This window comes from Gopherus evgoodei, chromosome 1 (assembly GCF_007399415.2).
Source record: "Gopherus evgoodei ecotype Sinaloan lineage chromosome 1, rGopEvg1_v1.p, whole genome shotgun sequence".
NCBI classification, from domain to species: Eukaryota; Metazoa; Chordata; order Testudines; family Testudinidae; genus Gopherus; species Gopherus evgoodei.
The window spans coordinates 4395599-4421658 of NC_044322.1; the positions used below are offsets into that span (position 1 = coordinate 4395599).

The 26060-nt window shown below is 54.3% G+C and overlaps 1 protein-coding gene across 1 annotated transcript in view; it reads left to right on the top strand.

Moving 5' to 3' along the window:
• ATG16L2 (autophagy related 16 like 2) overlaps positions 1 to 26060 on the top strand; it is a 55324-nt gene that overhangs the window by 16868 nt on the left and 12396 nt on the right. Inside the window, exons 2-12 of the mRNA XM_030556608.1 lie at positions 6454 to 6538; positions 8191 to 8311; positions 10178 to 10251; positions 10839 to 11081; positions 14260 to 14325; positions 16278 to 16373; positions 19416 to 19478; positions 19734 to 19842; positions 22419 to 22524; positions 23550 to 23620; positions 25456 to 25527. Coding sequence (XP_030412468.1) covers positions 6454 to 6538; positions 8191 to 8311; positions 10178 to 10251; positions 10839 to 11081; positions 14260 to 14325; positions 16278 to 16373; positions 19416 to 19478; positions 19734 to 19842; positions 22419 to 22524; positions 23550 to 23620; positions 25456 to 25527 — 1106 coding nt within the window. The remainder of the gene's footprint in view (positions 1 to 6453; positions 6539 to 8190; positions 8312 to 10177; positions 10252 to 10838; positions 11082 to 14259; positions 14326 to 16277; positions 16374 to 19415; positions 19479 to 19733; positions 19843 to 22418; positions 22525 to 23549; positions 23621 to 25455; positions 25528 to 26060) is intronic.

Sequence of the window (26060 nt, forward strand, 5' to 3'; positions counted from 1 at the left end):
ATTTACAAACTCATGGATGACCGGAGAAGGGCTAACATAGTGCCCATCTTAAAAAAGGAAGAACCAGGGAACTAGAGACCCGTCAGCCTGACTTTGATACCTAGGAAGCTACTCGTGCAATGCATAAAACATTCAATGTGCGAATACCTGGAGGATGAAGAGGTGATCGCTAGCAGCCAGCATGGATTTACTAAGAACAAATCATGCCAAACCAGTTTGATTTCCTCCTTTGGTTTGGTGGATGGGGGAATGTGGTTGGCATAATATACCTGGACTTTAGCAAGGTTTTTGCCACAGCCCCACATGACGTGCTGATAGGCAAGCTGGAGAAATGCAGGCTCAGTAGAACTACCATTTAGTGGATACGAACAAAGAGTAACTCTTAATGGAAGGTCTCAAGTGGGGGCTCCATTGGGATCTGTTCTGGGCTCAGTGGAGAATGGTCTGATACTAGGGGGGTGGGCCTGGGGTAAGGTCATAGACAGCTCGAATCACAGTGGGTGCAGACAAAAGCCGCACTTTGGGCCAACCATGTTATCAGCTGGTCGCAAACTCAGTTAAAATCCATAGCGAAGGCAGGGCTGCGTACGGCACAGGATAGCGGCACTGCAATGCCGTGAGTCTTGCTTGCAAGCATGGGGGAGATCTGAGCAGGACTGGATTCTCAGGTAATATTTTATGCTCTGTGAACACCCCTCGCAAACCCATCCTGATGGAGCCCAAAGTACCGCATGAGCTTTATGTGTACGGCACTGCTGAAATGCAGCCACTTCTAGGGTGGAGCGTGGTAGCCAGCGTGCTGGACAACAGTGATGGGAGGGGGAAACTTGCTTAAGTCGTCCAGAGTAAACCTTCTTTCTGTGAACCGTGCCCTGGGGCATCCACAGCAGGCGGACTGGATGTGGGCTTTTAAGGTCTCTGCAATATCCCCCCCGCCTCCGGGGAAGTGGCAGGGGACTCGTATTAGAACTAGCCTCAGCAGGAAGAACCATTGGCTGGATTTGAGGTTATGGTTGAAACCTGAGGGTCAGTGCTATAAACCGCCGCTGTGTCTGGGCACATGTGGCAGCCACGGAGGGTGAGTGAGTGCACGCAGGACTGATGCATTTGCACCAGTGACTTGCTTGGGGCGGGTCTGGATGGAACACCTGTGCGCTTTGCACAGCTGATGGAGCTGCACCACCAGCAGTGTGAGGAGGGGTGCTCACCCCCAGCATGCTGGGGCGGGCAGGGCCATCAGCGAGAGGACACAGAGTGGCACTGCCATGAGACCCAGGGGCAGGGGAGCATGAGAGCCGGGGGCCAGCGGCGTAGGAGGGGAAAGCCCTGCCCTGCAGGAAATCTGGATTCGGGCCAGGCTGAGACTGCAGCACTAGGGCCGAAGAGTAAATGCTGTGGAACAAGGAGCTGCCGCTGAGCAGAGCTGCCCGGAGCAGAGCCAGCCACATTTGAAAGCAGCCAGCTCGCTCCCGGCTAATCCGGTTCCCAGTGGAGTCGAGAGAAGCTGGGGCAGGCTATGGGGCAGGGCACCCAGGGTTTTCTGCCTAAGGCTCCAGCCCCAGACCAGGCACAGACTGAGAGACACGCGTTGACTGTCGGCAGAAACTGCTCCTAGGCCGGGTGCTAGAGGGTTCTGTCTGCTGGAGGTGGTACCCACCTCTGTACATTGACACTCCCGGGCACGTGCCACAAGAGCAGGGGAGCCTGGCTAGTTACCATCTGCTACCTCAGATTCCCCTGGCAGTGGCATTTGGCATTGGGATTTTTCTTCCCTTCCTAAACTCTAGCTTTGCTTTTATCAAACAGCTGCCATATTCCGCACCAGAGGTGGCTGCCCTCTAGTAAGGGGGGGACTGATTCCCATGCTAATGCATGCAGGGCTTGCTTATTTCCCAGGGGAGCTGAAGATTAATTAGCTAATGCTTGTGAAAGGGCTTGGAAGGTGGGTAAAGCTAAGTGTCATTTCTCAGGCGGGGTATTTTCAAGCAGAGTGGTCCCTCCTTTCACTGGAAGATGCAGGGGTTGATGTGTGACTATCCCTGCACCCACCAGGAGATCCTCCTGCCAGACTTCCTCTCCCAGCACCCACATCTGGCTCGCGCGCCTTCCAGTGATTGCAAGGGAGGTAGCTCGTTCTGCGCTGAAGCTCTCAGTAGCCTAGACCCAAACGTGACATGTAAAAGCCCCAGGCCGTTCCTCGTCTGATGCGTTCTGACGCTTTGCTATCAAAGGCCATGTTCTCGGCTCCCCCCGGCCTCCACTGAGGACAGCTGAAATGGGAGCTCTCTGATCCTGGGGCCCGTTCTGTGTCCAGGGGCTGCTCAAAAGTGCACTGCTCCCTAAGGCCATCTACCAGCTGAGGATCGCTGGAGCACAACATGCTGCAGCCATGCCTGCCCTGGCTTGGCCTTTCTGCTTGCAGCTTCTGTGGAGGCTGGTGTGTAGGATCCAGCTGTGCCACCTCTGGTCTCCCCTAGTGCTGCTGTCCTGCCTCTTTGCAGCACTAGACCAGAGCAGAGAGAGCCCAGAATTGGGTCCTGAAAGCTTAAGAGCCATGCCAACTCTTCAGAGAGGCTAAGGAATGAATCCTCCACCCCCTGTTTGAGGCAGGCAACCTTGGCTCTGTTTTACAGAAGGGGGCCAGAGAGCTGAAGGCCCAGCTTCATAAAGTGACGTAAGAGCTCAGTGGTTTGTGAATTCAGCCAGGAGGTGGGAGACCCCTCTGTTCAAGTCCTACCTCTGGCTGATTGTGAGAAGGGATGCGAGCTGGGATAATAGGCAACAGGTCTAAAACAAACCAAAGGAAGTATTTCTTCCCACGACACACAGTCAACCTGTGGAACTCCTTGCCGGAGGATTTTGTGAAGGCCAAGACCATAACTGGGTTAAAAAAAGAACTAGATAAGTTCATGGAGGGTAGGTCCATCAATGGCTATTAGCCAGAATGGGCAGGGATGGTGTCCTTAGCCTCTGTTTGCCAGAAGCTGGGAATGGGCGACAGGGGATGGATCACTTGATGATTCCCTGTTCTGTTCATTCCCTCTGGGGCACCTGGCATTGGCCACTGTCAGAAGACAGGATACTGGGCTAGATGGACCTTTGGTCTGACCCAGTAGGATCATTCTTATGTTCTTATGGACCTACCACCCCGCAGGTGACTGCCCTCACCACTAGGCTGTAGAGTCATTCTCATTCCTTTCTGCCTGAATTAATATTTAATCATTACAATGGTACAACTGTATACATGCCATAGCCCACTGGTCGGGGCACTCACTGGAGAGGAGGTAGATCTCTGTTCGAATCCTTTCTCCCATGGGATCAGGTTTTCCATCCTTGCCAGTCCAGGGAACTGCTACTCTGGCATTTCTGACAACGTAGCCTAGTGGATAGAACACTGGGCTGGGACTCAGGAGACCTGGGTCTTTTCATGGCTCTTCTGCTGAGTGACCTTGGGGAAACTGAGGCAAGAGAGGGGAAGTGATTTGCCCGTCTGTAAACTTAGGGTAATAATACTTGTGTCCGTTGAAACCTGCGGCTGAATGGAGCTAAGTCCTCTCCTTTGTGTGCATGCATGTGGAAAAATAGCTTGTAACATCGGACCCACCGAGTCTTACTCACCTGGCTTTCATTTTAAGGCAGCGTTTAAAGTATTGGACTCCTTGGTGTGTTTTGCTGTTTTGTTGACATGTTTAAAATCTCGCCCACCGTTTCCTGCAATCTCCCTTGGCCGGATTGTCAGGGCTTCGGCCCCCGAGAGCCTGTTGGACAAACTGTTTTCTCAAAGCCAGCTGGATTTCATTCCTTTCCCTCTGATCAGATTCCCCAGCAAGAAACTTACAAAGAAGAACAGGAGTACTTGTGGCACCTCAGAGACTGACAAATGTATTTGAGCATAAGCTTTCGTGGGCTACAGCCCACTTCATCGGACGCATAGAATGGAACCTATAGTGCGGAGATATATAAACATACAGAGAACATGAAAAGGTGGGAATTGTCCTACCCACTCTAAGAGGCTAATTAATTAAGATAAGCTATTAAAAAAAAACTTTTGTAGTGATAACCAAGATGGCCCATTTCAGACAGTTTGACAAGAAGCTGTGAGGATACTTAACATGGGGAAATAGATTCAATATGTGTAAAGGCTCAGCCATTCCCAGTCTCTATTCAAGCCTAAATTGATGGTATCTAAGTTTGCATATCAATTCAAGCTCAGCAGCTTCTCGTTGGAGTCTGTTTTTGAAGCTTTTCTGTTGCAAAATTACCTCCTTCAAGTCTGTTACTGAGTGACTGGCGAGGTTGAAGTGTTCTCCTACTGGTTTTTGAATGTTATGATTCAAAAACATTCAAAAGCTGGTTGTCCCACTTGACTCCAACGATAGGGAGCCCACCATAACCCTGCCCTGCTAATGCTCCGAATCCAGGAGCCCTGGGTACGCTGTAAGGCCTGGGCTGTGCTATGGAGTTAGGTGGATGTAAGGCAGCTTATGTCCAATTAACGATGTCAGTGTGCATGCTGCAGCCTTGCTCCTGCGGATTAAGTGCCCTACCACACCGACATCATAACAAACCCCCCCCCCCGCCCCAAGGTATGAGGCTTCTGTTGGTGTAGTTAGGGCCACACAGTGTCCTGTAGACACTTACTTACATTGGCAGTTGGCTAAAATGCTTGTCAGTTTCACGGCTGTGAATTGATAGGAAAAGCTGAGAGCCCTGTGCCTGGCTGGCAGCTCTGGCTGCTGTAACTCCCAGGGTGGATTTGGGGGCTCCAGGTGGAGCCCGGCTACCTGCTGGGAACCAGGCTACTTCCCGGCTCCCAGTTCCCAGCCAGGCTGCTGCCTGGGCTCCCCATTCTGAGCCCCGGCACCGAGCTGTCAGGGTGCTGCTGCTCTGCAGAGACAGTAGCAGTGTGACAGTTACAAGTATGTCAGTTTCACCGCTGGCAGGCTCTGTGCTGTGAAATTCAGCTGGGGGGGCGGGAAGGGGGTCACAGAAGGGGGCTGTCACTTGGGTGTGGATAGGGGGCTCCAGCCATGAGCCCCGTATGACTGTCAGTGCCCCATGCTCGGCTGTCAGTGCCCCACAATGCCTGACCTTAGTAGGTGCAAGCACTCCTGGTGAGGGGACACTCCAGCGGCAGGAGGAGGGTTGTATGGACACCAACAGCCGATTGAATTACCAGGGTGGCCGTAGATCGACCTAAATTAAGTCTGCCTCCTTGTGTAGTGTAGACAAGCCCTAAGACTTTGCCCTGTTTTTACAGCTGGTGACAAGGTGGACTTTGAAACTGCGCGGCAGGGTTAATGCTTGGTTAGTCACTAGGGAACAGAACACCTGCCGTCCTGGCCAGCAGCCTGGGCTGCACCGTGGTTTTCTTTGTTTTTCCTGATGTATCCAAGTTAGACCAGTTGTTTGTCTGACACCTGAACTATACCTGTGTAACCAGTTTGGCTGCTGCACCTTCCTCCCAACCGCGTGCAGAACGGTTCCGTGTGTGTGTCCTCCAGGCATGTTGTGTCCTGCTAAGCTACCGGGGGTTTCCCAGCACGCAGCGATAAACAGCATGGCCTGCTGGGGCACACCTCTGTTGAGTCACGGCTGTGTTGTGAAAAGAGCTGCTGTGTGATCACAACTAACACGCCGCTTACAAACCGTGGCTGTACCTAGCGGTGACGGGCTGTTCTCCAAGGATCTCCGAGTGCACCACAAACATTTAAACCTCACCCCGACCTGTGAGGTGTGTTGCCATTAACCTTGTCTGCAAGTGGGGGAACCAAGGTCTAGATAGACTCAGGCTGAAATGCTGAGAAGTGGCCTCTGATTTTTGGGTCCCTCCATTTTTGGGGCACCCACCGTGGAACAGCTGGTCCCTGACTTCCAGATGTGCTGGGACACGCTGTTAGCCACTGATTTCCCCTAGAGCCCCTAAAAACCTGAGTGTCCCAAGCTCTATGGGGCAGGAACAGTCTCTTTGTTTGTGCAGCCCAATGGATCCTGGTCTTGTAGGCGCAACACTAATACAACTAACAAATAAGAATAAGTCAGGCACCCAACACTTAGTGTCCTGCAGAGATTCCTGAACAGAGCTGGGACCAGAACCCAGGAATCCTGACCCCTGGTCCCCTGCTTTGCCCAGGCATGGTGTGGACACTTTTCTTTGGGAGGCATGACCCATAAGCAGGCCTAGTCACACTGCATCACAGCCGTGCGCCGTCCCTTTGAGGTTCACAATAGTAGAACGTAGAGATGGAAGAAGACCCGTAGGCCTGCTCACCCCTTTTTGCAGGTGGATAAATTGTACGTTAAGCCGGTGGCGGGAGGCTTCTTCTAGAACTGGCAGAGTTGGGGGTTCTACCGTGTCTGGTTTCAGAGAAGGAGTTCTGATGAATGGACCCCCCCTCGCCCGCACACTTCGCTCGTGGTTCCCATGCCCTGCTTCTCTTTGCTTCCTTGCAGATACCAAACTGTTGGAAAAGTCCAGCTTGCTGGTGCATTTCACAGAGAAGCTACAGGCTGAGTCCTTTGATCTACAAGCCCCTAGGTAAGTAGAATGGCTCCGACTTTTTCCTCCTCAGGCGTGACAGCTTCCCAGGGCCAGCAGCACCAGGATGTATCCCCACTGCGCCTACAGCGGCCGCACTGTTATCTTTGGAAGCTCATAGCGAAGCGTAGCTGACCCTTTCCCTGGTCCCTCTGACTAGCGGGGGCTGTCCGTGCCCTGGGGAGAGGGGGGCTTTCACAATCAGATCTTTCTTCCTTTCCAACAAAAATCCACTGAGTCAGCCAGACGCCGGTTCCTGGCTCCCCAGCTGAGTAAGAGTGGGAAGTGGCTCAAGATGGACAGAGCCAAGCTTTCTCCTCTGTCAGTGCTGAGCTGCTGCCGTTGTCTTTCAGAGGAGAGGTTAATAACTTAGTGATCTGGACAATCGAGCCCAAGTGACTTTTGTGCAAGAGTAAGGGGAGGTTAAGCCTGGGGACTAGGCCAGATTGCATTGTGGGGAATTATGTTCAGCCTTCCTCGATCCCCTCTGCAGCTTCAGTTTGATAGTGTTTTGTTGCTTCATGTCCTGCCCCAAACTGCTGTGTGTTTAACAGCGGCCGATTTTCCACCTCAGAATTAGCGGCACTGCAAGAGGTGAACAAAGCAATCCTCCTGCGTGCGGGTGTCTTTTGCTCTCTCACCGCACCAAAATCTGCGAGCCACATTCTGCTGCTCTTATCCCAGCTGATGGGGTCGGGGCACAGCAGCTGGTCTGATCTGACAATGGTAATGTTGCACAGCTAACCTTTAACAGCAGTTCCGTTATGCAAAGACCAAGATAAAAATAACTCGACCACATTGCATGGGTGTATTAGTGAGCAACTTGCTGGACTTGCCTTGGTTACACACACCGCAAAATCCGCGGCAGGTGCGATATAGCATGATTGATGTTGCAGCAGGAGCGCTTGGCTTTTGCATTCCCTGACTTTGAGACGGCAAAACGGGTATTTTTAATGTTGCATTGTCTGCACTGAATGTGTCTGCATTGACTATCCTGGCTAAAGCAACAGAGAAGGCAGTTCTCCTGTTTGTTTCATTAGGCCCTTGGCGTCACACCTCATTGAGGGCAGCGGGGGCAGGAGAGACCATCTTTGCTAGAGCAGCAAAGAGTCTTGTGGCACCTTATAGATTAACAGACGTTTTGGAGCATGAGCTTTCGTGGGTGAATACCCACTTCGTCGGAAATGGGTATTCACTCACGAAAGCTCATGCTCCAAAACGTCTGTTAGTCTATAAGGTGCCACAAATTTTTTTGCTGCTTTTACAGATCCAGACTAACACGGCTACCCCTCTGATACTTGATGTCTTTGCTAGAGGCAGTTTGGCTTCGCAGAGCAGAAACACCTGTGTTTACATTATAATTTTCAGCTGCAAAAAAGCAGAAGCTGGGCTGTTTCCCAGTGAAAGCGGCAGGTGTGCTGAAGTTCAGGCTCTGCTTCATTTTTTTTTTCCAAAATGCACGAAGCAAAACAATTCCTTGCAACTTTGCCCTCTCTTTCTTGCACGCTGCCCCGGTGGGATTGCCCCTCTGCCTCAAGAATTTGCCCTGTGCTCCTGGGGGAGGCAGCTCTTCATTAACCTCTGCTGCAAACTCAGCAGCTGCATGCTCAGATGTGACTTCGGTTTTGTTTTTTAACCTGCTCTGTCTATAGGTCAGGGCGGGAAACTAACGGCTCCACGCTGGAACCAGGCCTGGGCTCCCCAGAAGCGCTGCAGGCCCTGAAGATAAAGTACCAGGGACAAATTGCGGAGATGAAAGGTGTCAGTGGGGAGGTACGTAGGGGGGAGGGACGGCACCGAGTGTCAGCTCTTGCGGCCCTGGATTGTCATTTGCCCTGGGTTTGTACAACTCTTAGCAGGGGTTGGTGTCTCTATAGAGTTCCCAATGTCTTTCAAAAAATCTGGGACTGGTTTCTTAGCCCCTGCGTGGGGGAGGAAGTAGCTTGGGCCCACCAGTGCCAGGGGTGGGGTGCCCAGTCCCACATAGGGCTTGGAGAGGTATGGACCATGTTGGCAGTTGAGGAAACTTCCTCTCCCTGCAGTGGTCAGGCTGTTTTGGCGGCCTGGGCCCAGCTGCGGGAGCGGACAGGGCAGCGAGGTTGGGAGGGGAGTGGAAAGAGGCACCCGTGAGTATGGCCCCCTGCTGATTTCAGCCCTTTCAGCGGCCCCGTCTGCTTTCCTTGCGCAGGGCCTGCTTGGCAGGGCAAGTGGACGAGACTGTGTGTCCTGGAGCTGCGCTGAAGGGCCAGGGTCTGGAGGGGACTGTGCCTAGCGGTGGGGTCAGGGTGTAGCCTCCATGATCGCAGGGTCTCTGCCAACAGCCCCAGCTGAGGAGTATGACTGCTGGTTGGTGGAGAGGGAGGTGGGCGGGGAGCCTGTTCCTGGAAGCCAGAATCACCTGCACAGAGCCCTGTCCACGTCCCCTGCCAGACAGAGCCCCCTCCTGACTCCAGCCTTTCAGTGTGGCCCCGTCATCTCTTTGTGCCCCCTGATAATCATATTGCACCCCCCTAGTTTGGGAACCTCTGCGCAATAGGTACAGGGGGTCCGTAAATCACAGGCCTGATTCTGCATTGCAACCTTGTGTGATTTTTACAAACGTTCGAGCAGAGGGAGGTAAGGAAATCACCGTGCTGCCTTTGCAGGATGAGAACATTTTTAAAAAATGCTGAAATATGGAAGAAAAGGCGTCTCTTTAAATAAGGGACGTCCCTTGTAATATGGGACTGTTGCCAGCCCTATGGCTAGGTAGTGCCCCTAGTAAGCAGGATTCTGCACTTGCAAAGGAGGCAGGGCGTGGTATTGCAGAGCGCTCAGCTTTGCTGGATTTATTTATAGGCAGCAGGTTTAAAACAAACAGAAGGCAGTATTTCTTCACACAGCGCACAGTCATCCTGTGGAACTCCTTGCCAGAGGATGTGAAGGCCAAGACACTAACAGGGTTCAAAAAAGAGCTCGATAAATTCATGGAGGACAGGTCCATCAATGGCTATTAGCCAGGATGGGCAGGGATGGTGTCCCTAGCTGGGACTGGGCAACAGGGTGTGGATCACTTGATGATCACCTGTTCTGTTCATTCCACTTCAGGCACCTGGCATTGGCCTCTGTCGGAAGGCAGGACACTGGGCTAGATGGACCTTTGGTCTGACCCAGTCTGACCATTCTTAGGTTCTGTAGATCTATGGACAGTACCATTATGGAGGCTGTAGATTACAGAGCAACTGGGGAACCCATCTGCAATTCCGGCATCCGGAAAATCACTCTCTACAAGGATCTCTCAGACCTTTTAGTGTGTTCCTATAGCTTGGAACTGGCTTGTTAATAGGAAGAGCAGGCTGAGCACTATAGGCAGTGGTGTGGTAGCTGTGTCAGTCGCGGGATGTTAGAGAGACATGGTGGGGGAGGAAATATCTTCTGTTGGACCAGCTCCAGTAGGTTGTCATGCAAGTGAGCAACAAAAACCTCCCGTCATCATCCTTGTATCCCACCACACACACCACAATCTCAGGCGGAGTCCAGTTTATTACTCAGCCCAGCTCTGCCTCGTGTGCTTCACAGCACCCGAGAAAGCTACGTTCGCTTATGTGCGTTTCTCTTTGGAAGATCACCTGGCCTTTGAAATCTCTCTCTCGTTTGCAGTTGGCGTATCGAATTATTGAACTGAGCAAATTACTCAAGGCCAAAGAATGTAAACTGCAGGAGCAGAAAACGAGGTAAGGATGCTCCCCAAACTCCTGGGTGCACCTAATTTAACATGGCTTCCTTCCAGTGCGTTTCTCATTGGGGCTTATTTTATACAGATGCTTGTTTATTTAACCAGCATGAGGGGGCAGGTCTGCTCTGCAAAACTGGTCCCTCCTTCCCCTGCAGACCTCCTCCTGTGTTGGAATCACAATCTGAGCAGCCAGCTTTAATGGGAGTAAATGTTTACTGCTCTTCACTCCTCCTAGCCCTGCAGAGATCACCCAGCGAGCTGAGTGTGTGGCAGAGAAACCCGTTCAGTGCATGCCTCGCTCTAGCCAGTTACCGGCTTTCAGCCTGCGTTGTGTGTTTCCCCCTCTGCCTGATCCACAGAGGATATGAGTCTGCTACAGTTCCCCGCTAGGGGAGTTAAGCCTTTAGCTCAAGCTGGAGAGGCATGTGCTCTCAACTTGCGAGGCCCTGGGTTCAATCCCTGCTGGTGATCAAGATGGCAGTTGCTCCAGTCTAGAGGCTCACTTTCAGGAGTGCTGATAAAAGTTTGGGATGCAAGTCGGGGGGAAGCCAATTCCCTAGAGCGCTGTCTCTTGGTTTGGCTCAGGCTGGCATCCCTGAGCGGGCGGATCTCTGAGCTGGAGGCAGAGTATCAGCAGCTGAAGGGCCGGGCGGAGGATCTGGGCAACGGGAACTGTGCCAGGAAGGCGGAATACGATGTCCTTCATGAGCGTTATCGGCTCCGGGAGGGGGAGCTGCGGCGAGCAGCCGAGAAGGAGCAGGAGCTGATTGAGAGCCTGGTGCGGAAGAAAGTGGAGGCTGCCGAGCACCAGAACAAGAAGAACGAGAGGTTGGTTAAGGGTCTGTCGCTGCCCAGCGTATGAGAGCGACTCGCCTGGAGTGGTGGGGGGCACAGGGCATGCAGACCCAGAGGGAGGTGCTGCTGCAGAGGCCCAGGGCAGGTGGAATTTTGTCCAGCCCTCCTCCCCTGGAAGGATGGACCGTGCAGTGCAGGGGATTGGAGCAGAGGATGGGGACAAGGCAGACAATCTGCAAGGCTCTGCTCACAGTCCCTGTGGCCTGCCTGCCCCATGGAGTGATGGGTTGTGTCAGTGTCCTGGAGCAGGGAATGCACTGGCTGAGGCCAGTGGGAGCCCTTCAGTGGGATTTTGCAGCTGATCCAAAGGCTGGAGAATGAGGTTATCAGTGGGCCATGGACATGCCATGTGCTGGCTGTCTAGCGAGGATGATGGGGCCAGATAAGCACCTTAGTATCTGAGTGACTCTCAGTCTTTAATGACCTTATCCTCCCAGCCCCCCTGTGATGCAGGGCTGGCCTCTTATGCCTGCTATACGGATGGAAACTGAGGCACAGAGCAGCTAAGGGACTGACCCAAGGTCACACGGGCAGTCTGTGGTGGAGGAAGGCCTTGAACCGAAGATTCGCATGTCCCAGGCCGTCCTGCTTCTTAACTCTGGCTCCTTCTGCTGTTCCATTGCGCTCTGTTTGAGCTTGCTTCCAGCCGGCTGCCAGCTGTGTTGCTTCCCCGTGAGGAAGACAGAAGCCTAATAGTATCTCCAGCCACAGGTGGTCTCTAGCTCGCATGGCAGAGCGCTGCAAGGCACAGTCAACCCACGCATCTTGGTGTCAGGGGATGGGGTCAAGGCCAAAACTAGAACTGGATTTGAAAAGAAACGAGATGAGTTCATGGAGGGTAGGCCCACCAATGGCTCTTGGTCGGGCTGTCGATTAACTCAAAAAATTAATCGTGATTAAAAAAATTAATTGCGAGTAATCACAGGTTTAATCCCACTAGATAATAGAATACTAATTGAAATGTATTAAATATTTTAGATTTTTTTCTGCATTTTCATATGTATTGTATTCTGTGTTGTAATTGAAATCAAAGTCTATATTATTTTTTATTATATTTGCACTGTAAAACGATAAACAAAAGAAACAGTATTTTTCAATTCACTTCATACAAGTACTGTGGTGCAATTTCTTTGTTGGGAAAGTGCAACTTACAAATGTAGTTGTTGTTTTTTTTTGTTACATGACTGCACTCAAAACCAAAACAATGTAAAACTTCAGAGCCTGCAAGTCCACTCAGTCCTACTTCTCGTTCAGCCAATTGCTCAGACAGACAAGTTTGTTTACATTTATGGGAGATAATGCTGCCTGCCTCTTCTTTACAATGTCACCTGAAAGAGAGAACAGGCATTTGCATGGCACTTCTGTAGTCGGCATTGCAAGGGATTTATATGCCAGATATGCTAAATATTCATATTCCCCTTCATGCTTTGGCCACTATTCCAGAGGACAAGCTTCCATGCCAATGATGCTTGTTAAAAAGAAATGAGTTAATTAAATCTGTGACTGAACTCCTTGGGGGAGAATTGCATGTCTTCTCTGTGTTATCTGCATTCTGCCGTATACACCTCTGCCTCGATATAACGCTGTCCTCGGGAGCCAAAAAATCTTACCATGTTATAGGTGAAACCGCATTATATCGAACTTGCTTTGATCCACCAAAGTGCGCAGCCTCGCCCCGCCAGAGCACTGCTTTACTACGTTATATCCAAATTCATATTATATTGGGTGGCGTTATATCAAGGTAACGGTGTATGTCATGTTATAGCAGTCTCAGATGATGATCCAGCACAAGTTGTTCATTTTAAGAACACTTTCACAGCAGAGTTGACAAAACGCAAAGAAGGTAGCAATGTGAGATTTCTAAAGATAACTACAGCACTCGACCCAAGGTTTAAGAATCTGAAGTGCCTCCTGAAATTTGAGAGGGACGAGGTGTGTCGCAAGCTTTCAGAAGTCTTAAAAGACTCTGATGCAGCAGCTACAGAACCCGAATTACTAAAAAAGAAAATCAACCTGCTGGTGGCATCTGACTCAGATGATGAAAATGAACATGCATCGGTCTGCTCTGCTTTGGATCATTATTGAGCAGAACCCGTCATCAGCATGGACGCATGTCCTCTAGAATGGTGGTCAAAGCATCAAGGGACACATGAATCTTTAGCGCATCTGGCACATAAATATCTTGCGACATTGGCTACAACAGTGCCACGAGAATGCCTGTTCTCACTTTCAGGTAACATTGTAAACAAGAAGCGGGCAGCATTATCTGCTGCAAATGTAAACAAACTTGTTTGTCTGAGCAATTGGCTGAACAAGAAGTAGGACTGAGTGGACTTGCAGACTCTAAAATTTTACATTGTTTTATTTAATGCAGCTATTTTTTTGTACATAATTCTACATTTGTAGGTTCAACTTTCAGGGTAAAGAGATTGCACTACGGTATTTGTATGAAGTGAATTGAAAAATACTATTTCATTTGGTTTTTTTACAGTGCAAATATTTGTAATAAAAAGCAAATATAAAGCGAGCACTGTACACTTTGTATTCTGTGTTGTAATTCAAATCAGTATATTTGAGAATATAGAAAACATCCAAAACTGTTTAAATCAATGGTATTCAATTATTGTTTAAAACTGTGACTAATCGCGTGATTATTTTTTTTTAATTGCACGACAGCCCTAGCTATTAGCCAAGATGGTCAGGATACAACCCCACAGCCTGAATGTCCCTTGCCTCTGACTGCCAGAAGCTGGGAATGGGCGACGGGATGGATCACTTGATGATTCCCTGTTCTGTTCATTCCCTCTGGGGAACCTGGCACTGGCCACTGTCGGAAGACAGGCTACTGGGCTAGATGGACCCATTGGTCTGACCCAGTCTGGCCGTTTTTAGTTTTGGAGCTGCTCGCTGTAGACTGGATGCAGATATCCTTCCCCCTGTGTCCTCCAGCCCTGCTCCCAGTAAGACCTGAGATTGCCTGGCTCTGCTCCCACCTTTGCTAGGCCTGATGCAATTGCCTGAGGGCTAGGCCCAGGAGGGGGAGATTCTGAACTCTCTCTCTGGACGCAGCCTGGCAAAGGGGACATGCAGCTGGGAAGGAGCCGTGCCGGTATTTCCCAACCCCCTCAGCTTGTCCCGTCTGTCCTTGTAGGGTGAAGCAAGCCCGGCTGTCCAGGGAGCTGAAGAAGGCGACGAAGAGAACTGTCAGTATTGATGTGTAAGTAGCTGGGACCCCGGGCGCTGACGAGGCGGTGAGACAGACCTGGGGTTCTCAGGAGGGCTGGTGATGCATGGCCATGCAGCCCTGCTGAGAGGTGGGGCATTCTGGGAAAAGGCAACATGGTATGTCCCAAGAGAAGTCATTTAAGCCCCATCCCTGGGCGTGGTTAGCAGCCAGCGCCCGTCCCTGCCTTCAGCTGGAGTGCACCTGATCCTTAGCTGCTTGCAGCTGGTTCTCCTGAGCTCGTCCCCAGACCCCATGTCCCAGGAGGCTGCGTAGGAATCGAGGAGGCTCCTGGGTTCCATCCGAGCAGGCGGAGAAAAGCTCCTTAGCATGGAGCAGGCAAAGCCCTGCTGGCGGCACATGAGCCATGATGCCATGGTCAGTCCCAGTACCGATCTGCCTGGCTTGACTCTCCGGGCCTCTCCACTTGGAGACACGGCACGACAGCAGTGTAGATACTCCCTGTAGCAACCGGAGGAGTTCCCATTGGCGTAGGGGACCTGCCTCCCCGAGGGGCAGCAGTGAGGCTGACGGAAGAAATTTCCCCTTGACCTCGCACTGCCCGCGCTGGACGCTGGGTGGGCACAGCTCCGTGGACTTTTCACACCCTGAGCGGTGTTGCTGTGCTGGTGTAATAGGAGACCAGCCCTTGGCAACGTCAGCAGCCTTCCAGAGCTTAGAGACAAGCTGGCCGGCTGCTCTTCTACGTGGGTATCCACGGCTCAACCGAAACACGTTAAAAATGACCATGCGTCCCGCCGAGAAGCTCTTGTTCTCTGGCCGTGGACGTGATCTGACTTTGGGAACTCTGCCAATGAAGCCTGAAGCTCGTGACCCCCAGCCCAGCAAGGCTGTGATTGGCCCATTACTGGGCATTCCTTCATTTGTCCGCACCTCTCATCTCAGTGGGACATGTGATAATTGGTCTCCGGAGGGTCGTGTAGTTGGATTCCAGGTCTCCTGACAGGATAATAGTTACAATACAAAACAAAATCACAGAGCACGACCTGGTCCCGACGCTCATTAATTGTTCCCATTCTTATCTGATCAAGTTGCTTTCCCCCTAAGTTCAGCCTGTTTCAGAGCTGGCTGGTTTCACGGGAACCAGGGTCCAAGCTTTCAGTGAACACCCCGCTCCACAAGACAGCTCCTTGGGAAACGGGTGCAGAGGGCCTCTCCCCGCGCTGTTATACAGTTATACAGAATCAGTCTCTTGTCTTTATTCACGGGAAGGGTGATCACGTTCCTTTTTACCACCAGGTGGCTTTGATTGTTTGCGGTTGTCGCTGATGGTTTTCCAGTGACTGTTCTGGGATGGGGCACTGGTAGACAACTGAGCCTCGCGTGACGTCACCCGCTGGCTAGGGGACGGGGGGCCATTGCCAAGTAATATTTCTGCCTGGTGACTCCTTTTCACCTTGAGCCCATAAGGGCATTAAACGGCAATACAGTTCCAATATCTCTTAAATATCATCCGTACACGCATCGCCGATCATGCATATGGGCAAGTCACAAGCTTTTGATAGAGACCTTACACGTTACCCTTTACGGGTAAATACCCTGCAAGCAATGTATTTGGTATAGTGAGTTTGCCAGGTCTGAGACAGTTTTTTTGCCTAGGGGCCTTTGTGTCACAATGGTAAACAGCACTTTAACCAATACAGCTGTGCTTTCCCCGGTAGCCTGTACGCTAGGAGTACTTTGCCGGTACAGCACCATGCATTCCGATGCCAGTGGTGCCAGCCATGGCCTGGGTGTGGGCACAGTTCTGTTGGTATAAAGGTTACGCCCCATAGTCCTGGGCTAACTGCCTTTGTGCCACGTCAACGGCAGCAGGCTCTAAACGGAGCTAGTTGAAGGAGTACAAACCCTGTCTGCAGACGAGCCATTTGGGAGGCTTTCCTTACCCACCCCCAGGCGAACGTGCTGCTTCATTCTCCCCACAGGGAATCGGACGAGCTGAAGCCGGCAGAGGTGAAAGTGCCCGTCCGAGAGCTGGTGGAACTGGAGGGCTGCGAGAAGCTGTGGAAAAGGCCCTTCAGGTAGGAGGCTGCCGTGTGGTCGTGGCAGAGAGAGAGAACGCGCACCCAGAGATACGCGCACAAGGAGTTCGCGCTGACTTACCCGAAGTGGACGCTATACAAGCTCTAGGCTAGAGGGAAATAAAGAGAATTGATTTCCTTACTAGTGCCCAGTCTCTGGGCATTTAACAATCCAGCGGGATCTAAGGGAGGTCCCTGGCCTGGTTTGTAAGGCCCCAAAGTGTCTGTATAGCAGCCAGTGTGAGAATGTTGGGGGAGACAAGGGGAAGGGCAGTTCTCACTGTGCGGTGTTTGTCAGAGAGGAGACCCACCCTTCCCACCGCTCCTCAGCCTGCAGCAAAGGGACTAACCCGGGCAGGACGATCCCCGCTTAGCGCTGGAGAGGAAGGCGGAGAAATGTCTGTGATCGCTTGCAAAGGAAATGATCCCGGGGCTCACGTAATCCTGCCCTGCGCGTGTCTGTGGTTCTGATGTGCAGATTCAGTGGCCGTCGGGCCCTGGGGCTCCTACCAGGCGGCGATGTGACCGTGAGACTAGACTCCCTCACCATTCCTGTTTGATTGCTCTCGGTTCCCCTGTTCTTTATTTTTAAGCACTAGAGATGGGTGAACCTCCCGGATCAAACAAGAGCCGGCCTGAACCTCCGTCCTCCCGAAGCCCCCGTCAAACCCGAGCCATGTTAGAGGATCCCAAAGGTTTAATTGACTCTTTTTTTTCTTCTGAAATTTGGCTGCTGTTTTTCAGGCAGCTCCTTTGAGAATGCAGTGGCCAGTGCTCAGCACAAGAAGCCCATTCTATCCATTGCCCCAGCATCTTGCAGGCTCACGGCCTTTGCGAGGGAGGTTGGTTAGATCACGTTGCTGGGACCCAGGAGTTCTAGTCCTGGCTCTGGCACTGACTTGCTCTGTGACCTTAGGCAAGTCCCTTTGCCTCACACTGCCTCAGTTTCCCCTTCTGTACAACAGGGGGACAGTGACGCTTATAGAAAGTCCTAGCCTTGCCAGGGAACAAGGAGTGTGGGTAGCCTCGTGGGAGAGTCTGTTCTCCAGAAATTTCCAGCCTGAGATGTTCGGCTTCGGTTGGGTGTGGAAAAGCATCCAACCAGCCTGGATTCTGCCTTTAGACCGCTTGAGGTTCACCCATCGCTAGTGCAAAAACCAGGCCCTTCCAGCTCACTGCCCCATCAGTAACACTCACTCCCTCTCCAGCTTCTCTCCGGCACCTCGGTCATCTCCCATGTGATATTGGGCTAGTTTTGAGGAAGAGAGACGCTGAGCTGTGTGGAAAACACAGGAGTATTCCCCCAGTCTGGGAAGGAGCCCAGCAGTGCCATGTGCTGGGCTGTGAAATCATTCCCACGCTGAGAGATCACCGAGCCATAGAGATTACAGATGGAAAATGCCTCCTGGGTCCCTTCCCACCCTATGATCTAACCAGCTGCTTCAGCTAAGATTGGATCATCCACTGTGGTGTATTTTCTACCTAGACATCTAAACTCAGGCTCTGTCCCAGTGCAGGGGAAAGACCAGCCTTGATTCCTCCCGTAGGCTGAGGGACAGTGGCCAAGCGGGCCAGTCCCATCTCTGGTTTGTATGGGTCGCCCTTGGGTGCCTGCGGTCAGGCCGAGTGGCCAAGGCAGGGCGAGTAAGGGGAGACAGAGCAGAGCGGATGGAAGCGCTCGCGCTAGGATGCTTCACTCTGTGTTATCCCAAAGGAGAAACGCAAGGCACAGGCAATGTAGGGCTGGCCCGACTGGCTCAGCCCCGGGGTCCATCCAGCCCGGTCTGGCTCTGCCCGTGGCCAGCGCCAGCTTGTTCAGGGGAAGCTGTGAGTCCCCCGCCAGCAGCAGATGGGGGATAAACGGTCCCTACCCTGATCCCTAACTGCGGTTGGCTTAAGCCCTGACTCAAACGATGGTGGTTCTTTAGCCCCCGAGCCCTGCAGAATCGTGGCACCATCCGGGCTGGTCTTCACTGCAGGAGCAAAACTCAAGTAGCCAGCTCCCTCCCTCACTTAGCGATCGCTGGACTGTGTTCCCAGCCGTAGGCCCCCAGGGGCGCACTGCCAATGCCATGCTGCAGCCCCAGCAGCCCCCATTTCTCCCCCGTGCCCCAGTTCCTGGCTGTGGGAGGGACAGTGACCAGAATACAGGACAGGATTGAGGTGAGGCCCCTGGCAGCCAGTGGTGGGGAGGGGGTCGAGTGTGACTGGGTCCAGACTCCCAGAGAAACTTTCTCCTGCGTGGCACAGCTCCCCCTAGTGGCCTCCTATCACAGAGTATGGGGGAGTCCGGCCCTGCACCCCTCTTCCTGGGACTCACAGTGACTCTTAGCCAGCCAGTAAAACAGAAGGTTTATTGGACAACAGGAATGCAGGTTACAGCAGAGCTTGGAGGCACAACCAGGACCCCTCAATCTGGTTCTTCTGGGGGTTCAGGAAGCTTAGTCCCCAGCTAGGGATTCCCTGAATTCCAACCACCCAGCCCAAAACCGAAACTGAACTAACTCCCTCCAGCCGGCCCCTTCCTTTTGTCCGGCTTCCCGGGCAAAGGTGCTGACCCCTCCCCCACTACCTGGCTCAGGTTACAGGCTTAGGTCCTGTCCCTCACCTAAAGACATTCCCGGCCCCCCCATCCCTCACACAGACAGTCCCTACTGCATCACGCCTCCCCCAAAGGGCAGAGAACGAGACACTAGAGGTGAACTCCTGGTCCCATCAAGATCAATGGCAAAACTCCCATTGGTTTCAGTGGGTCCCAGCTGTTGCCCCAGGTGGGTAGGTGAAGGTTTGCCATCCCCTTGCTGCCATTGGCCTGAGCGCAGCTTGTGCCAAGCTCTTCGTCTGCGTCGGGCTCTGAGGGCAGTATTCTCCTCTGTGACCGGCTGCAGCCCCCCAACCCGGCCTGTGGCCCGCTGCCAGGGTGGGAGAAGGGGGTGTTGCCCAGAGGGCTGGGCGAGCCATGACCCGAAGAACAGCCCCGTCCCGTTACCAGCCGTGCTTTGCTCATCCGTCGCCTCCTTTTCTGTTTGGCTTTCGCTCTAGATCAGCCTCCGCCACGTCCATGACTCTGGCCCGGTGCGTGGATGTCTTCAAGGGCCTGCTGGAGTAAGTCTGCTGTCCGGTGTCCTGCATCACCGGGGGCCCGGGATTTAATGCACTTCCCAAAGGTCTGGGTAGCATCGACTGAATGGTGGGTCTAAGGGGTCCCCCTTTCCCACTCCCATTTCCCCTGCCACCCAGCCCTCTGCTGGCGTGATCTCTCGTCGTTGAGCTGGGACTAGGCTCAGCTGGGCTGGCGTCGGGCCCCGTGTTCCCCAGAGGCCATCTGCTCATGTTGTGACCTGGGCCCGCTCTCGTTAGTTTCAGGCTGAAACGAGGGAACTCCATCACCAGCGGCTCGGAGGTGCGCTACCGCTCCATGCCTATCTGCCTCGTCACCTGCCTGCCGTCCCGAGTCAGCGACGTTCAGGTAAAAGCTCGGAGGCACCGGTGATGTGCTGGATGGGCAAACCGATCAGTGTCTCCCTCCTCCTCCTGTGAGCCCGCCATGTTCCCGGGCGCTCGCTCACTCGCTTTGCTCCCCCTGGCAAACGCCTTGTCTCCAGGTCGCTGGTGCACCCCTTCCAGCGCTGTTCTCTGCACCAGCTGCGGCCAAGGGTGCTCTGGAAGGAGGTCAGGCACTGCCCTGGCCCGGGAGGCTGTCCACCCCGCTCCAGAGGGAGACTCTCAGCTTCTAGACAGCTCCAAGCTGCTCTGTTTTATTCTGTTCTCCTTAGCTTCCTATACCGCCCTCATCACCGTAGTATCTGAGCATCGACCACTCTTGCATCGGTAACCAGACCAGTGTCTGTCATGTGTGTTCTCTCATCTCTCCGGGGGGAGAAGGATGTGCAGGGCAGTGAGGAGCTGGGCTTGGTAGGGCTTTAGGGGGTAGGTTTTTTAATACACACCTTGCTCTTTTTTTTTTTTTTTTGTCTGTGGAGCCAAGGCATGGGCCTTGGAGCGGAAAGTGGAGGGTTTGGGATGGCCCTTAGTTCAGGATTGGGCAAACTATGGTCCGCAGGCTGGATCCGGCCTGTCAGGGCTTTGGATCCAGCCCATGGGATTGCCACCCCCATGAAACTGCAGGCCCCGTGCCACTCCCAAAAATGTCTGGTACAATGTCCCTGTAGCCCTTGGTGGGAGGAGGGGCAGAGGGCTCGCTGCCCTCGCCTGCAAGCACCACCCCTCACAACTCCCATTGGCTGGGGATGGGGAACTGTGGCCAATGGGAACTTCGGGGGAGGTACCCACAGGGGAGGGCGGCACGCAGAGCCCTGTTCCCCCTTCCCCAGGGGCTGCAGGACGTGGTGGCGGTCGCTTCCGGGAGCAGCGCGGGGCCAGGGCAGGCAGGTAGCTGTCACCCCAGAGCTGCTCCAGGTAAGCGGAACCAGGCCAGAGGTTGCACCCCTCCTGCACCCCGCACCCCAATTCCCTGCCCTGAGCCCCCTCCCACACCCCTCCTGCACCCTTACCCTGAGCCCCCTCCAGCACTCTGCACCTCTCCTTCACCCCAACCCCCTTCCCTGAGCCCCCTCGTACACCCTGCACGCCACACTCCCTCCCGCACCCCAACCCCCTGCCCCAGCCCTACATTCCTGGCCCTGCATGCAATTTCCCCACCCAGATGTGGCCCTCGGGCCAAAAAGTTTGCCCACCCCTGCCTCATTTCCTGGGGGAGTTTGTTCCAGCCCCCGAGAAGGTTCTGACTGTTAAAAGCGCCGCTGGGCCAGTGGGGCAGAGTGGTCGACAGTGGTGCCGGCCGCTTCCAGGGCCTTGACCTTCATTCGCTGCCCTGTGGGAAGCCAGGGCATAGAGGTACGTGGGACGTGCCCGCCCAGGCTGAGGAGATGTGGTACAGTGTGCGCTACCTGGGGCCTCCTTCACAGCCCTGTACACTGGCTGATGAGAGCGGCTGATGCCTTCTTGCTGCACATGGTGGACGCTGCACCTCGTTCATAACCTTCTTCTCTGTCACAGGCCTAGCAGCTTAAAACCCACGTAGGCTGTACTGATCGAGCTTCCCAGCCACACCCCAAGTGTTTCATATTCTCCTCTTGCCAACCAGCGTCTGGCTCAGACTGCAGTGTAAATGTACTGGATGCGTGGGTGCTGCACCAAGTGCGTAGGAACGGACCAATGGTCCATCTAGCCCAGTATCCTGTCTCTGATAGCGGCTGGTGCCCAGTACTTCAGAGGGAAGGAACAGAACAGGGCAATTATGGAGTGATCCATCTCGTCATCCAGTCCCAGCTTCTGGCAACCAGAGGTTTAGGGACCTGAGCATGGGGTTGCCTCCCTGCCCATGTTGGCCAATATGATGGACGTATCCTCCGTGAACTTAACTAGTTCTTTTCTGAACCCTGTTATACTTTTGGCTTCACGACATCCCCAGGCAGGGAGTTGCGCAGGTTGGTTGTTCATTGTGTGAAGAACTACTTCCCTATGTCTGTTTTAAACCTGCTGCCTATTCATTTTATCGGGTGACCCCTGGATCTTATGGGTAACTAACGATGGGGCCCTGATGTCACTTGGGCCCATTAGCCATTTGGAGACTCCTGGCAATAGCTGCCCCTGGGGCTCAGGCCCTGGGGTTTGTTGTGGGAGGCGGATGGAACCTGCTGGGCCAGCTGGTTGAGAAGACACTGGAGACCTGGCTGACAAACCTTGGCCGCGTGCATCCAAGGCTGCAGTCATCAGCTGGGACTGACCTGGGGTCGGGGCTTCCATCGCCAAAAGCAGGGGCCCCGACTGCCCGAATCCTTCCCACTTGATGGTAGCGGGGTCTTATCCTGGCTGGGACAAGCCAATCTGCCACGCTCCGCCTGTGCCAGAGATGGGACGGGGCCTGTGACTGCCAAGCAGGGCCACGCAGAGGGCTGAGTTAATGTGCTGAGCCGATGCCCTCTGCCCTGGCCATGCCAAGCATTAGGGGTGGCACCTGGTCGCTGATCCCAGGAGACGTTCGCCCTCACGGTTTCACCAGTTCTCCTTTCTCTCCTCCAGGAGGCGCACTTCTCCGAGGTAAACGCAGTCAAGTTCAGTCCCAGCTCTGGTGTGCTGGCCACGGGCGGGGCCGACAGTCTCATCAGGCTCTGGAACGTGGCCGGAGGTACAGCAACGGGCCGTTCGCTGCTCCTCGCTGTAGGTTAACGTCGGAGTGGCATTGCCAAGTGGGAGGGTGGCTGAGCGCTCACCAGCTGGCCGGGTGGTAACACCCTGCAGACAGCCTGGTGCGGGGTGGTGAATCCTGTCATGCCAGTGACCGTCCCCACTCCTGCAAGGGAGAGTCCTCGATGCATCCTCCTGTGACCGCCTCCCCCTTTCCTGCCTCTCCGTAACCTTTGCAACAGTGAGCTTGGAGTCCTGTAGTGCGCTTCCTCCAGACGCATCTCAAGCCGCTTCTCTGCCCCCTCTAACAGAGCCTCACTTTGCTGCAGCCATGTCTGGGGTGGAACCCATCGACTCCTAAACAGAACGCAGCAATACAATTTAGGCCAGTAAAGAGGAGCTTGGTGGGAGGCTCTGGTTTGGCCCTCTTTGTCACGCTGCAGGCTACGGAGCACATGGGTTGTGTCCTGGGTCTCAGGTGCAGTAGGATGTGCACACAGAGGCTTATTCTAGCTGACAGATGGCAGAGGTCTCTGGGTCACTGCAGAGTCTTGCCTTGACTTAGCTGTCACTCTGTCACTTGTTCTAAGCACTTTCCCGTCAGCACACCCAGAGCCTTTCCTTTCCCCTTCCCGAAATCTCCAGGGGCGTTGCAGCCCTGGAACCAGACCCCGCCCTGACGGCTGGACATCTGCTGCCCTCCCAGGGCTTCCTTTCCTGCTCCACTTTCTCTGGCAGAGCCGTGAAATTCAAACCCAAGCATCCTCCGGGCCTGGGATGTTCTCTGCTTAGAGACATTGCTGTGTAAATAACCCCCATTGCACAGAGAGGGAAACTGAGGCACGGAGCGGTCAAGAGCTGTTTTTTTAAAGTGGCCTCTGACTTGGGCTGCCTCCAGCTTCTGAGCGATGGATTATCAGAGCTGCTGAGCACTCCCAGGGCCTCGGAGGCTCAGGAATTGGCATCGTTCGGCCTCTTCCTGCTGCCCCTGGGGCTAATCACCATGCTGTTTCTGTCTGCTCTCAGGGAGGCTGGAGAGCCTGCAGACCTTGGAAGGGGCTAACGGCAGCATCACCAGCATTGAGTTTGACCCATCGGTGAGTGAGGTGTTGCTGGCGGGCCCAGTGTGGCTGGGACTGTCCTGAGCCGGGATTCTGGGACAGAGGCAGCCGGGGGCAGCCGCAGCCCCTGTGCTCAGAGCATGGTGCATCTGCCAGCTCTTCCTTTCTCGTTTCCCTGCTGGCCGCCTCTCTCAGCTGCGGGCAACCAGCTCTTCCGGCTGCTGCGACCACGAGGAGGGGGCTGACGAGGGGCAGGAGTCGTTCCTAGAGCAGAGGAGAGGTGGAGGAGCTGGGCCAGGGAAGAAATAGGCAAGAGGCCTGCAGAGTTTTTTGCCCAGTCCAGTGAAGTGTTGGTTGTTCTCTGTGGCTTCCTCACACCGTATCGGTGGCAGAGCCTGGCCTAGTGACTGGGTCCCCTGATTCCTCACGGCTCCTGGAGAAGCCTCTGAGAAACAGCTCTTGCAGAGCTCGGAAGTTCTCCAGGGATTGCAGGAGAGCCCCATGCCCTCTGCTCTTTGAGCAGCTCGGAAGCCCCGGGAGGTGCAGGAAGGAGACCGTGATGCATCAGTAACCGCAGGGCAGGAGAAGAGAGGCTGTTGGAAAGCTGGAGGGGGAATGGAGGCTCCAGGCCCAGGTGGGGTGGGGTGCGGAGCAGGAGTGGGAGTGGGACCTTTAAGCAGGGTGCTTTGAATAGCGGAGTCAGCCCCGAGGTCTGTGTCTGGCTGGGATCAGCATGCACTGGAGGTGCTGTGCAGCCAGCAGGAGCCATTGCACAGCGTGGGCACTAGATAGCGGCAGAGAGAAGCCATCACTTGGATGACCAGCACCTGGTAGTCCAGCGTAGCCAAGGTACTTCAAACCCAGGCTTTCTTCCAGCCCCCAGCCGTGCTCGAGTGTTCGCTGGCAGGGGCGGGGGTCTTTCGAGAGCCCCGCTGGCTCCCCCAGCTTTGTGAGCACTGGTAGCTCACCGGGTGCTGACGGGGAGGGTCAAGCCGTGCCTCTGGGACGGTGCTGTCCGCTGGGAGGTGCGTGAATGGCTGGGAAGAGAGTGGGGTTGTCTGTTTTCACCCAGCCCTGGTGGCAACAGGGTTAGTGTCAAGGGCTTCATAGATTCCAAGGCCAGAGAGGACCATTGTGATCACTGGTCCGACCTCCTGTACAGCACAGACCATGCAACCCCCCGACAGGCTCCTGTTTAAACTAGATTCCTCCTGCTGTGCCCCTCCACCCCCTCCCCGTTACAGTGACCTGTGCTGGCCTCCGTTCTCTCCTCCCTGAGCCGGCAGGAGGCAGAGATGGTGGGGAGAGAGGGAGGGGCTGGCTAGGAAGGGGGCACCCCACAGCATGGGGAAGGACTTGAGCCAGGGGACTAGCCAAGGGGGAGAAGGCTGCAAGGTAGATGGGGCAAGATGTGAGGATGCCCGGGGGAGGCAGCTCAGGTGGAAGATCCAGGCTGCACAGGTGATTGCACTGGTCTCCGGATCAGCGGCCTGCAGGCCCTCAAGGGGTCTCTTCACGCTAGAGAGGCAGCGGCTGAATCCAGCCTGCCCCGGGCAAAGCGAATATCCCCACGACGAGGAAAAGCAGCGGGTGGGTTCTGTGCGGGAGTCATTTGTCTTGGTCTCAACTGGAGCCATGTGAAACGCTGCAGAGCAGCCGGGCGGCTGGCAGAGGGGAGCCGGAACGACGTTTCGGAGCGCCCCACAGCGAGGCATGGGTCACGCTGACTGCGCACACGTGGCATCGCCAGATCTTTGTGATCCCAGGTGCCGAGGACCCGGTGGCTCTGTGTGCAGCCGAGGGCAGGAATCCCCGCTCACGCCGCCACTCCCTGGCCTCTTCCCGTCATCTCCCTCTTCCTCTTCTTTCAGGGCTGCCAGATCTTGGCGGCGGCGTACAACAACGCAGCGCAGCTGTGGCATATCGGGGACTACAAATCCAAAGTAAGTGCCCTGGGGTCTTGTCTGGGTCCCTGCCTTTCAGAGGTGGGGAACGGGGGAGAAAATATCCCCTGCCAACCGGGGAATGATCCAGACACCTAGGGGACTGAGGGCCACCAGGGATCGCTCCCTGTTGTCACACATCAGCTGCATGGAGCGTGCTCAACTGAAGCAGATGCGTGACGTCTGCTGGGTTATCTGGGGGTGGGTCATGCCCCCAGTCTCTCACAATGCCTTGCCGATACCCTGAGGATGTTCTTCTGACCCCAGATCTGCCAGGTAGGGTAACCTACCAGCAGGATGGCTGCAGCTACGTGCCCAATCACATGCTGTTGGCAGGCAGAGACGTTTCTGGTCACCCATGACTATTTCGAAGATAGATCCTATGAGCTCTCCTGAATTTAGCACGTGTGGCAGGGGCCCTGCAGGAGGCAGTAAACTGGTCCCACTCTGGTCAGTCAGTGCTGGCATCCCCACGTGAGGGGGGAAACTGAGGCACAGAGCAGCTAAATGACTTGCCCAAGCAGCTCTGGGAG